This window comes from Eleutherodactylus coqui, chromosome 5, assembly GCF_035609145.1.
Source record: "Eleutherodactylus coqui strain aEleCoq1 chromosome 5, aEleCoq1.hap1, whole genome shotgun sequence".
Classification (NCBI taxonomy): Eukaryota; Metazoa; Chordata; class Amphibia; order Anura; family Eleutherodactylidae; genus Eleutherodactylus; species Eleutherodactylus coqui.
In genome coordinates, this window is record NC_089841.1 from 246,924,147 (window position 1) to 246,938,255 (window position 14,109).

At 46.2% G+C, this 14,109-nt stretch overlaps 1 protein-coding gene across 1 annotated transcript in view; it reads right to left on the reverse strand.

Moving 5' to 3' along the window:
• The window catches only part of SUSD1 (sushi domain containing 1), a 133,574-nt gene that overhangs the window by 49,207 nt on the left and 70,258 nt on the right, over nt 1-14,109 (reverse strand). Inside the window, exons 12-13 of the mRNA XM_066604430.1 lie at nt 12,315-12,412; nt 12,036-12,219 (exon numbers count right to left, since the gene is read on the reverse strand). Of these exons, the coding sequence (XP_066460527.1) occupies nt 12,036-12,219; nt 12,315-12,412 (282 nt within the window). The remainder of the gene's footprint in view (nt 1-12,035; nt 12,220-12,314; nt 12,413-14,109) is intronic.

Consider the following 14,109-nt stretch of genomic DNA (forward strand, 5'->3'; position numbering starts at 1 on the left):
CTCGGTGTAACTAGTTAGGTTGTTGTTAGATGTCCTTGGGGCACTTCACTACCTCGGTGTAACTAGTAAGGTGATTGTTAGACATCTTTGGGGCACCTCACTACCTCAGTGTAACTAGTTAGGTGGTTGTTAGGGGCGCCTCACTACCTCGGTGTAACTAGTCAGGTGGTTGTTAGACATCCTTGGGGCGCCTCACTACCTCGGTGTAACTAGTTAGATGGTTGTTAGATCTCCTTGGGGCACCTCACTACCTCGGTGTAACTAGTAAGGTGATTGTCAGACATCCTTGGGGCACCTCACTACCTTAGTGTAACTAGTTAGGTGGTTGTTAGACATCCTTGGGGCGCCTCACTACCTCGGTGTAACTAGTTAGATGGTTGTTAGACATCCTTGGGGCGTCTCACTACCTCGGTGTAACTAGATAGGTGGTTGTTAAACATCCTTGGGGCGTCTCACTACCTCGGTGTAACTAGTTAGGTGGTTGTTAGTCCTCCTTGGGGTGCCTCACTACCTCGGTGTAACTAGTTAGGTGATTGTTAGACATCCTTGGGGCACCTCACTACCTCAGTGTAACTAGTTAGGTGGTTGTTAGACATCCTTGGGGCGCCTCACTACCTCGGTGTAACTAGTTAGGTGGTTGTTAGACATCTTTGGGGTGCCTCACTACCTCAGTGTAACTAGTAAGGTGGTTGTTAGACATCCTTGGGGCACCTCACTACCTTAGTGTAACTAGTTAGGTGGTTGTTAGGGGCGCCTCACTACCTCGGTGTAACTAGTCAGGTGGTTGTTAGACATCCCTGGGGATCCTCACTACCTCGGTGTAACTAGTTAGGTTGTTGTTAGACATCCTTGGGGCGCCTCACTACCTCGGTGTAACTAGTTAGGTGGTTGTTAGACATCCTTGGGGTGCCTCACTACCTCAGTGTAACTAGTAAGGTGGTTGTTAGACATCCTTGGGGCACCTCACTACCTCGGTGTAACTAGTTAGGTGGTTGTTAGGGGCGCCTCACTACCTCGGTGTAACTAGTCAGGTGGTTGTTAGACATCCCTGGGGCGCCTCACTACCTCGGTGTAACTAGTTAGGTGGTTGTTAGACATCCTTGGGGCGTCTCACTACCTCGGCGTAACTAGATAGGTGGTTGTTAGACATCCTTGGGGCGTCTCACTACCTCGGTGTAACTAGTTAGGTTGTTGTTAGATGTCCTTGGGGCACTTCACTACCTCGGTGTAACTAGTAAGGTGATTGTTAGACATCTTTGGGGCACCTCACTACCTCAGTGTAACTAGTTAGGTGGTTGTTAGGGGCGCCTCACTACCTCGGTGTAACTAGTCAGGTGGTTGTTAGACATCCTTGGGGCGCCTCACTACCTCGGTGTAACTAGTTAGATGGTTGTTAGATCTCCTTGGGGCACCTCACTACCTCGGTGTAACTAGTAAGGTGATTGTCAGACATCCTTGGGGCACCTCACTACCTTAGTGTAACTAGTTAGGTGGTTGTTAGACATCCTTGGGGCGCCTCACTACCTCGGTGTAACTAGTTAGATGGTTGTTAGACATCCTTGGGGCGTCTCACTACCTCGGTGTAACTAGATAGGTGGTTGTTAGACATCCTTGGGGCGTCTCACTACCTCGGTGTAACTAGTTAGGTGGTTGTTAGTCCTCCTTGGGGTGCCTCACTACCTCGGTGTAACTAGTTAGGTGATTGTTAGACATCCTTGGGGCACCTCACTACCTCAGTGTAACTAGTTAGGTGGTTGTTAGACATCATTGGGGCACCTCACTACCTCGGTGTAACTAGTTAGGTAGTTGTTAGACATCCCTGGGGCTCCTCACTACCTCGGTGTAACTAGTTAGCTTGTTGTTAGACATCCTTGGGGCACCTCACTACCTCTGTGTAACTAGTTAGGTGGTTGTTAGACCTCCTTGGGGCACCTCACTACCTCGGTGTAACTAGTTAGGTGGTTGTTAGACCTCCTTGGGGCACCTCACTACCTCGGTGTAACTAGTTAGGTGGTTGTTAGACATCCCTGGGGCTCCTCACTACCTCGGTGTAACTAGTCAGGTGGTTGTTAGACATCCTTGGGGCGCCTCACTATCTCGGTGTAACTAGTTAGGTGGTTGTTAGACATCCTTGGGGCGTCTCACTACCTCGGTGTAACTAGATAGGTGGTTGTTAGACATCCTTGGGGCGTCTCACTACCTCGGTGTAACTAGTTAGGTGGTTGTTAGACCTCCTTGGGGCGCCTCACTACCTCGGTGTAACTAGTTAGGTGATTGTTAGACATCCTTGGGGCACCTCACTACCTCAGTGTAACTAGTTAGGTGGTTGTCAGACATCCTTGGGGCTCCTCACTGCCTCGGTGTAACTAGTTAGGTGGTTGTTAGACCTCCTTGGGGCGCCTCACTACCTCGGTGTAACTAGTTAGTTAGTGGTTAGACATCCTTGGTGCGCCTCACTACCTCGGTGTAACTAGTTAGGTGGTTGTTAGACATCCTTAGGGTGCCTCACTACCTCAGTGTAACTAGTAAGGTGGTTGTTAGACATCCTTGGGGCACCTCACTACCTTAGTGTAACTAGTTAGGTGGTTGTTAGGGGCGCCTCACTACCTCGGTGTAACTAGTCAGGTGGTTGTTAGACATCCCTGGGGCGCCTCACTACCTCGGTGTAACTAGTTAGGTGGTTGTTAGACATCCTTGGGGCGTCTCACTACCTCGGCGTAACTAGATAGGTGGTTGTTAGACATCCTTGGGGCGTCTCACTACCTCGGTGTAACTAGTTAGGTTGTTGTTAGATGTCCTTGGGGCATTTCACTACCTCGGTGTAACTAGTAAGGTGATTGTTAGACATCTTTGGGGCACCTCACTACCTCAGTGTAACTAGTTAGGTGGTTGTTAGGGGCGCCTCACTACCTCGGTGTAACTAGTCAGGTGGTTGTTAGACATCCTTGGGGCGCCTCACTACCTCGGTGTAACTAGTAAGGTGATTGTCAGACATCCTTGGGGCACCTCACTACCTCAGTGTAACTAGTTAGGTGGTTGTTAGACATCCTTGGGGCGCCTCACTACCTCGGTGTAACTAGTTAGATGGTTGTTAGACATCCTTGGGGCGTCTCACTACCTCGGTGTAACTAGATAGGTGGTTGTTAGACATCCTTGGGGCGTCTCACTACCTCGGTGTAACTAGTTAGGTGGTTGTTAGTCCTCCTTGGGGCGCCTCACTACCTCGGTGTAACTAGATAGGTGATTGTTAGACATCCTTGGGGCACCTCACTACCTCAGTGTAACTAGTTTGGTGGTTGTTAGACATCCTTGGGGCACCTCACTACCTCGGTGTAACTAGTTAGGTGGTTGTTAGACATCCCTGGGGTTCCTCACTACCTCGGTGTAACTAGTTAGCTTGTTGTTAGACATCCTTGGGGCGCCTCACTACCTCTGTGTAACTAGTTAGGTGGTTGTTAGACATCCTTGGGGCACCTCACTACCTCAGTGTAACTAGTTAGGTGGTTGTTAGACCTCCTTGGGGCACCTCACTACCTCGGTGTAACTAGTTAGGTGGTTGTTAGACATCCCTGGGGCTCCTCACTACCTCGGTGTAACTAGTTAGGTTGTTGTTAGACATCCTTGGGGTGCCTCACTACCTTGGTGTAACTAGTTAGGTGATTGTTAGACCTCCTTGGGGCACCTCACTACCTCGGTGTAACTAGTTAGGTGGTTGTTAGAAATCCTTGGGGCGCCTCACTACCTCGGTGTAACTAGTCAGGTGGTTGTTAGACCTCCTTGGGGCGCCTCACTACCTCGGTGTAACTAGTTAGGTGGTTGTTAGACATCCTTGGGGCGTCTCACTACCTCGGTGTAACTAGATAGGTGGTTGTTAGACATCCTTCGGCATCTCACTACCTTGGTGTAACTAGATAGGTGGTTGTTAGACATCCTTGGGGCGTCTCACTACCTCGGTGTAACTAGTTAGGTGGTTGTTAGACCTCCTTGGGGCGCCTCACTACCTCGGTGTAACTAGTTAGGTGATTGTTAGACATCCTTGGGGCACCTCACTACCTCAGTGTAACTAGTTAGGTGGTTGTTAGACATCCTTGGGGCACCTCACTACCTCGGTGTAACTAGTTAGGTGGTTGTCAGACATCCTTGGGGCTCCTCACTGCCTCGGTGTAACTAGTTAGGTGGTTGTTAGACCTCCTTGGGGCGCCTCACTACCTCGGTGTAACTAGTTAGGTGGTTGTTAGACATCCTTGGTGCGCCTCACTACCTCGGTGTAACTAGTCAGGTGGTGGTTAGACATCCTTGGGGCGCCTCACTACCTCGGTGTAACTAGTCAGGTGGTGGTTAGACATCCTTGGGGCACCTCACTACCTCGGTGTAACTAGTTAGGTGGTGGTTAGACATCCTTGGGGCCCCTCACTACCTCGGTGTAACTAGTTAGGTGGTTGTTAGACATCCTTGGGGCACCTCACTACCTCGGTGTAACTAGTTAGGTGGTTGTTAGACATCCCTGGGGCTCCTCACTACCTCGGTGTAACTAGTTAGCTTGTTGTTAGACATCCTTGGGGCGCCTCACTACCTCTGTGTAACTAGTTAGGTGGTTGTTAGACATCCTTGGGGCACCTCACTACCTCAGTGTAACTAGTTAGGTGGTTGTTAGACCTCCTTGGGGCACCTCACTACCTCGGTGTAACTAGTTAGGTGGTTGTTAGACCTCCTTGGGGCACCTCACTACCTCGGTGTAACTAGTTAGGTGGTTGTTAGACATCCCTGGGGCTCCTCACTACCTCGGTGTAACTAGTTAGGTTGTTGTTAGACATCCTTGGGGTGCCTCACTACCTTGGTGTAACTAGTTAGGTGATTGTTAGACCTCCTTGGGGCACCTCACTACCTCGGTGTAACTAGTTAGGTGGTTGTTAGAAATCCTTGGGGCGCCTCACTACCTCGGTGTAACTAGTCAGGTGGTTGTTAGACCTCCTTGGGGCGCCTCACTACCTCGGTGTAACTAGTTAGGTGGTTGTTAGACATCCTTGGGGCGTCTCACTACCTCGGTGTAACTAGATAGGTGGTTGTTAGACATCCTTCGGCATCTCACTACCTTGGTGTAACCAGATAGGTGGTTGTTAGACATCCTTGGGGCGTCTCACTACCTCGGTGTAACTAGTTAGGTGGTTGTTAGACCTCCTTGGGGCGCCTCACTACCTCGGTGTAACTAGTTAGGTGATTGTTAGACATCCTTGGGGCACCTCACTACCTCAGTGTAACTAGTTAGGTGGTTGTTAGACATCCTTGGGGCACCTCACTACCTCGGTGTAACTAGTTAGGTGGTTGTCAGACATCCTTGGGGCTCCTCACTGCCTCGGTGTAACTAGTTAGGTGGTTGTTAGACCTCCTTGGGGCGCCTCACTACCTCGGTGTAACTAGTTAGGTGGTTGTTAGACATCCTTGGTGCGCCTCACTACCTCGGTGTAACTAGTCAGGTGGTGGTTAGACATCCTTGGGGCGCCTCACTACCTCGGTGTAACTAGTCAGGTGGTGGTTAGACATCCTTGGGGCACCTCACTACCTCGGTGTAACTAGTTAGGTGGTGGTTAGACATCCTTGGGGCCCCTCACTACCTCGGTGTAACTAGTTAGGTGGTGGTTAGACATCCTTGGAGCGCCTCACTACCTCGGTGTAACTAGTTAGGTGGTTGTTAGACATCCTTGAGGCTCCTCACTACCTGGGTGTAATTAGTTAGGTGGTTGTTAGACATCCTTGGGGCACCTCACTAACTCGGTGTAACTAGTTAGGTTGTTGTTAGATGTCCTTGGGGCATTTCACTACCTCGGTGTAACTAGTAAGGTGATTGTTAGACATCTTTGGGGCACCTCACTACCTCAGTGTAACTAGTTAGGTGGTTGTTAGGGGCGCCTCACTACCTCGGTGTAACTAGTCAGGTGGTTGTTAGACATCCTTGGGGCGCCTCACTACCTCGGTGTAACTAGTAAGGTGATTGTCAGACATCCTTGGGGCACCTCACTACCTCAGTGTAACTAGTTAGGTGGTTGTTAGACATCCTTGGGGCGCCTCACTACCTCGGTGTAACTAGTTTGATGGTTGTTAGACATCCTTGGGGCGTCTCACTACCTCGGTGTAACTAGATAGGTGGTTGTTAGACATCCTTGGGGCGTCTCACTACCTCGGTGTAACTAGTTAGGTGGTTGTTAGTCCTCCTTGGGGCGCCTCACTACCTCGGTGTAATTAGTTAGGTGATTGTTAGACATCCTTGGGGCACCTCACTACCTCAGTGTAACTAGTTAGGTGGTTGTTAGACATCCTTGGGGCACCTCACTACCTCGGTGTAACTAGTTAGGTGGTTGTTAGACATCCCTGGGGCTCCTCACTACCTCGGTGTAACTAGTTAGCTTGTTGTTAGACATCCTTGGGGCGCCTCACTACCTCTGTGTAACTAGTTAGGTGGTTGTTAGACATCCTTGGGGCACCTCACTACCTCAGTGTAACTAGTTAGGTGGTTGTTAGACCTCCTTGGGGCACCTCACTACCTCGGTGTAACTAGTTAGGTGGTTGTTAGACCTCCTTGGGGCACCTCACTACCTCGGTGTAACTAGTTAGGTGGTTGTTAGACATCCCTGGGGCTCCTCACTACCTCGGTGTAACTAGTTAGGTTGTTGTTAGACATCCTTGGGGTGCCTCACTACCTTGGTGTAACTAGTTAGGTGATTGTTAGACCTCCTTGGGGCACCTCACTACCTCGGTGTAACTAGTTAGGTGGTTGTTAGACATCCTTGGGGCGCCTCACTACCTCAGTGTAACTAGTCAGGTGGTTGTTAGACATCCTTGGGGCGCCTCACTACCTCGGTGTAACTAGTTAGGTGGTTGTTAGACATCCTTGGGGCGTCTCACTACCTCGGTGTAACTAGATAGGTGGTTGTTAGACATCCTTCGGCATCTCACTACCTTGGTGTAACTAGATAGGTGGTTGTTAGACATCCTTGGGGCGTCTCACTACCTCGGTGTAACTAGTTAGGTGGTTGTTAGACCTCCTTGGGGCGCCTCACTACCTCGGTGTAACTAGTTAGGTGATTGTTAGACATCCTTGGGGCACCTCACTACCTCAGTGTAACTAGTTAGGTGGTTGTTAGACATCCTTGGGGCACCTCACTACCTCGGTGTAACTAGTTAGGTGGTTGTCAGACATCCTTGGGGCTCCTCACTGCCTCGGTGTAACTAGTTAGGTGGTTGTTAGACCTCCTTGGGGCGCCTCACTACCTCGGTGTAACTAGTTAGGTGGTTGTTAGACATCCTTGGTGCGCCTCACTACCTCGGTGTAACTAGTCAGGTGGTGGTTAGACATCCTTGGGGCGCCTCACTACCTCGGTGTAACTAGTCAGGTGGTGGTTAGACATCCTTGGGGCACCTCACTACCTCGGTGTAACTAGTTAGGTGGTGGTTAGACATCCTTGGGGCCCCTCACTACCTCGGTGTAACTAGTTAGGTGGTTGTTAGACATCCTTGGAGCGCCTCACTACCTCGGTGTAACTAGTTAGGTGGTTGTTAGACATCCTTGAGGCTCCTCACTACCTGGGTGTAATTAGTTAGGTGGTTGTTAGACATCCTTGGGGCACCTCACTAACTCGGTGTAACTAGTTAGGTGGTCTTAGACATCCTTGGGGCGCCCCACTACCTGGATGTGTGGTTACATTTATGGGATCGAGGTAATGGAGCAGTGTGGGTACTGCCATGAGGGCTCATATTGTGCCGCTCTCATCCATTTATGGTTGTTTTAGTCAGAAATCAGTACAAATTCCTTGCATCCAGGAAATTGAGAGTTTCCTGCAATAGGGCAAGACGCCAGTGAGGCTCTCATATTGGACGTAGGCCCGGCTCATTAAAGAAGGCTCCCTGTACGGCTTACATGTGCATGAGTTAAAGGGACTCAGCTGTGAAGGGGTTAATAAGTTAATTTCAGTTGTTTATGATCCTGAGGTAGTTAAATTGCTTAGCACATAGTTGAGAGCAGAGTTGTCGGTCATTTTGATACCTCCCCTTTTTTCAATTTGAGGTTGTCCCCTTTAAGGGTGATGCCACATAAGTAGTCTATCTCCTCTCAGTGATTTATCATCATCTTACCCCAAGCAGTCTTCTCTGAATGCTGAGGTGCTCCGGAGCTGCTGGCATTAAGATATGCATCATGTGACTACATTGGCTTTATTATGGCACTTCGGTCATGTGATGCAGTATTCGGATAACTTCTTATTGGTTGGGGTTTAATTCTTTGGGTTTCCGGTTTGGTGTTACCGATGGGATCTAAGGCATCCTACTATTATTTAGGACTATCCTCATTTTTAGAGTAGGTGGGAGGAAGGAATCCCCTGATGTTGGTGTAATACACTACTTAGATGATTGTTGTTTATGGGGCATTAGGGTAATGAGGGTATGCACAGGTTTTAGAGGGCATGTGGTCAGGATGGAGGATTTTGAGGTGCCGCTGGCGAACGGAAAAAATGGTATGGCCCTGTACTCGGTTGGAGTTTTTAGGTATTCAGTTGATAGCATCGCAATCGTTCTTCTAACTGCCAATGTCAGGGGTGTATAGTTTATGGGTTTAATTAGTCAGACATTACGTATGAAGGACGATTACATGGAGGGAGTTGCAGCCGTTAGCAGGTCGGTCCTGTTTGGCTTCACAGGTGATTATTATTGGTCGCAGGTATTCCCGCAGGTCATGTGTGGTGATGTGCGGTTGGAAGGCCCATACATCGCATGTGCAGATGTCAAGGGAGCTAAAGCAGGATTTAGTGCTATGGTTGGTATCTTTGACTTTAATGGTCAGTCAGCTTGGTGATCGTAGTTTGTGGAAGTGGATGAGTTATCATTAGGTGCTGACATCAGTGGATAATGATTATGGAGTGATTGTTGGTAAGAGCTGGTCGGCAGGAGTTAGTTCGTGTGCTAGTCAGATTAGGTCTAACATATAACCTCTTACTGAGGGTTAGAGATGGTCGTTGTGAGATTAATGCGGCTGCTACTTCATAGTCTGGTTTGCTGATGCAGCAATTCAAGGAAGAAGAGCCCAACATTTAGGATGCGGCTCATATAGCTCAGTTTGGAAGGTAATGTCGGGTATGGATTTCTTTCAAAGATGGTACAACATGGTACCTATTAATTGTTTTTCAGGTAGAGCGATTGATCAGGGACTGTAAGGCAGTACTGTACGCCGCTGATCAGGGGCTGTAAGGCAGTAGTGTACGCCGCTGATCAGGGGCTGTAAGGCAGTAGTGTACGCCGCTGATCAGGGGCTGTAAGGCAGTAGTATATGCCGCTGATCAGTGCTCTGCTATCACATTCAGCTTACAAGGGAATTTGGTAAAAGTATTGCCTGAAGTGTGTAGATCAGCATATGAGGTACAGCTGTTTAGATGTGACTTTGGGGCCTTAAGGATGTGTCCAACCATGGGAGCTTTATAATAATTAAAGACAGAATGGGTAAAGCGGTGTGGATTCGCTTGATTGCTCATTTGCATGAGAATATATGCCTGGTTAGGAATTTGCAGGCGTTTATGTGTCTGTGCCTGCAAGCACCAGGTTCTTTGTTGATCCATGTACCCTGTTTCCTTGGAGATAAAACATACCCCGGAAATAAACCCTAGCAGGATTTTTCAGAATTTTTGAGGATGCTTGAACTTTAAGCCCTATTCCAAAATTAACCCCTAGTTGCAGTTAATGAAAAAAAGTCAATGTAAATAGTGTCCAGGCAGCTATACATGGCAAAAGTAAGATCTTATGGAGCAATTAGTAGAAGGCCCTGTCTTGTTTTCGGGGAGACAGGGATGATGGACAGTCATTACCTTGCTTTTAATATATAATGGTGCTTAATTGTTTACAGGTGTGGTTTTATTGAAGAAAAAGGTAGACAGATGGGGATCATCTCGGTTTAAGTTGTACATGCGCCTGAATAATATGGTGTACTAATTCTTCTTTCATTCTAGGAATTAAGAAAAGTATTGTGTGGATTGTTGGACACTCCTTTGTGTACTGGGCTTGGAGAAGGGCAGCAGATCACTGCTATTCTGAAAATTTGGGATTGTACAGATCACAGTTTGAAATGTTTGGGGTGGTAATAGATGTATGAGGTGGAGTGGATTAATGGCTGAACTGATGTATAAAGAGTCACGTGGGCATAGAGAGTCACGTGGGCTTAGAGAGTCACGTGGGCCCTCTCCAGATGTTTTAATTTTACACTTAGGGGTTAATGGCATAGAAGAGAACACATTGATGTGTCATGGGACATTGAAAGGGAGATGTGGAGCATTAAACAAGGTTCCGGATACAGTGATGTTTTTTTCAGATATTGTTCCTCGATTATTATGGTCTTTGCCGAGGTCTGTATATAGCGAGAGAATTCAGAGAAGGGTTAACCCGGTGGTAGAGAGCTCATGCCAGGAGTGGATGTTTTCTTTTTAGATACGTTGATATGGAAGGTTTTAGTTCCAGGCTTCCATAGGAATGATCTAGTATACTTGTCAGAGATTGTGTTGGATATTTTTGTTATGGAGTTGTGTAGATGATTGAGGAGGCTGCGGGTGTTGGGGGGGCCCTGTCATTAGTGGATGCTATGGCCTGGTGGGGGATTGTCGCCCACATTAGGCGGGTGGGCAGGTAAACTTGGGGAGAGTTTGGTGGTGGTAAACTCGTGTCTGTAAGTCAGAGTTTACATGAACTGTTATGGTTATTGATTGGTTAATAAACTTGGGTCTGTAAAACAGAGTTTACAGGAAGTGTTATGGTTATTATTGGTTATATTTCTCCCCAAATGTTTGTAACCCCGTTAATAAACACCGCGGCCTTCTTTGTCCAATATTGGTGTTTGTGTCGGTTATTTATAAGAGTTTGGTAAGGTTTTTATAAAGCATAAGATCCCATGTACTGAGTGCTGGAGACAGGTGTAAGAGTGATGGAACTCTGTGCAAGAGAGTACATCGGGAATCTGACAGCAGTCCTGTGAATGTAATCATGAAGATAAGCTGTACTAGTAGCCAGAGTTTTAGAGCCACAGAGGGAGTCATATTACTAACAGAGAGGGGGCAATAATACTAAGTTGAGACACAGAGGTGTCACTTATTAAAGGGGGTGAAGGAGAGAGCATTGTTACAAAGTGTGGTCACAGAGGAAGTCCTATTATTAACTTGAGCACAGAGAGAGACCCAATACTAAGATCAGGCACAGAGGGGTCATTATTACAAAGTGAAAAAACAGAGTGGTCACTATTATTAATTGGAGCCACAAAGGGGTCACTATTACTAAATGGGGAGCACTAACGGGTTGTGACATTTGAAGAAATAAGTCATAGCTGGGAGAAGTTGTCATGGTGATCTGTGCTCAGATATAAAAGAAATATGAAAACATACATCTTCCATCCAAGGGGAGGGGGTGGGGCTTCAGTTTAAAACTCCTGTCAGCCTTTCCTTTCAGTCTTTTGCTGATTTATTACATCTTAGATAAATTCTAGAATAGGTTTCTCTGAGACTGCATGAATGTTTTTCAATTACTAGAGAATCCTTTTAACTAGACCCAGGGCTGTCAACATAAAACTGTTATCCCAGATATCACAATGCTAATGCTGACAGAGGTGAAACAAAGTGATCTCCCTTCCATTGCGTAATCTTTAGACTTGCAATCAGTATCGCTGGGTCAGAAGTTACTTCAGTCTTCGTTGTTACATTGGGACAAAAATACAACTTCTGTTTTACCAACCTCGGCTGCTTGCCATGATCCATGGGGCAGTTGACAAAAAGAGTTTGTATAGGGATTATTTTTGACCTAAAAGCCTTAAAAAAGTGTATGGCAGACAATTAACAAACTGTATGAGATTACATTTATTGAATCAGGTTAAGTCCGTTTTGTGAAATACCGTTTTGTGCCTAGAGTTTCCCTCTAAGCACCATATTGCTAGTTACAAATGATGATCGGTGTGAAGAGGACTGACCTATCGCAACTAAGTTTCTAAATATATTAGCCCAAAATAAATGGTTACCTACTAGTTGTTTTCACCGTTATGTTGAGGCGTATGGCTGGAAGAGCTGGAGAGATGGCGGTCATCGAGACCGTGTAGTTAGTGTCAGGAAGAAGATCCAAACATACGTTTTCATTAACTGTAGTGTAATTCAAACTCTTCTTGTCCGCAAAGTTGTTATCATTCCACCTAATTCCATATATACTGAACTGTTGTGAGAAAGAAGAAATACATTTGTTGAAGTTCTCCTAACATTTACTCCTTGGAACCTTTATATTTACAAAGGTCAACAACTTGGGCTTACCTTATACAAAATCTCCCAACCAAGTATATCACAACTTTTCTGCCATTGCAGACAGGTTTCATTTATGATGATGAGGTTACTGATCAGATCTGCTTTAACTGAGAAGAAATTAGGCTGTTAGTCTTATTAGTGTATTTGTTCATCAGATATACGATATAGTGAAAATAATGCCCATAGAATAGCTATTTTATGCTATATAGACAATATGATTCTAAATACGGAATTTTCCGATTGGTGTATCTATACAACCAAGCTGCAGTGTTATTAGGACTACATGAAATTCATCACATACTGCAGTGAAACTGGTTGTCTGGTTTAAAAAAAAAAAAAATTAAACAGGGCTGTGTCGGGGTCAGGGCCGCAAGTCTTTAGGGGGGTAAAATACGAACCCTGTGATAGGTATTCTCGAAATAAAATATCTAGTTGGTAGAGGTTTCCACTGCTTCCAAACAAAGTGGACATACAAGGGGTCTGTGATATGAGAAGTAACATGCATATGGGAAGAGATCGACGTCAATCTTATGGGCGAAAGCTCAATCTATAGTGTACCACCCCAAGTCGTGGGAGATTCCATGAGCAGATTATCCAGAGTAAAATACGTTTTCATGAAGTTTAAAGCGTGTAAATTCAGTTTGGCATTGTTATTGAAATCTCCAACTAGTATGATGGACACTTGTGTATTGATTATCATGTTTTCAGCGATCTTTGTAGTCAGAGTAAAGGCCCATTTACACCAGCCGATGATGGCTAAAAGACCGCTTAACGACAGTTTGAGTGACAGCTTTGAGCGATCATTTTGCATAAACTATTAAGTAGCTACTCAGTTACTTAATAGCGATTAAAAGTGCAAATGAAGCCTTAGCTGAAAGCAGGTAATAGCCAAAGGGCTCTTATTTGCTTTCAGATCCTTTGTTCTCCATGGGGAAACAATGCTATCAGCACTCCCCGTGGAGAACTGCTGATAAGGCTGAACAACGATTTTTAGGTTGGACTGAATTTAACGATCAGCTAGCAGTGCCCAAAAAGCGCACGATGGGTGCACATTTAGACGCACCGATTATCACTAAAATGATTGCCAATTAGCTATTTTTTAGCGATCATCAGCTGGTGTAAATGGGCCTTAAGCCATCATTCCCCCAAACAGCAGGATTTCCAAATCAGAAACATCTTAAGTTGGAGCGGCTCCCGATAAGCCTTTTGACATTTATCATGAGTGATTTTAGACTTTTTGTAATTCTCATGAGCCCCTCTATTCTCTCAAATGTGTTTTCAATAATTTTTAAGCCATTTATTAGGCATATGTTGCGACATTTTGCCATAGTAACTTTCTCAAATGTTCACTATTTGCTTTCTTTTTACTGTATACCTGTAGAACTCACTGAAAATAATCGAATACCACTTCACACAATGTGATAGGACGCCAAAGTCCAAAGCTACACTAATTTTAGTACCTCAAGATGGTGTTGCTACTGCTTGACGCAGTAACATTATACCAAGGTCAGACTTGTTGCTGGTTTCATTGGCTCTTCCTCTTTACATTGAGATAAGGTCATCATATATGTTGTCTAGAAATTATTTTGATTTTAAAACTTGCCTGTTTTTGTAACTCTCACCGCCCCAGTAGAGTTCCAAAACTAAAGACGTATTCTATGTCAAAAATGAATTTCAAATACCCTATTAGGCCTTAGTCACACGGGCGATTTTTCCCGCGATTTGCGGATCGCATGACGGATGCGCATCCGCAAATCGCGTGACCGGGGCCGAAAAATCGCCCGAAAATACTGCTCCTAGCCGC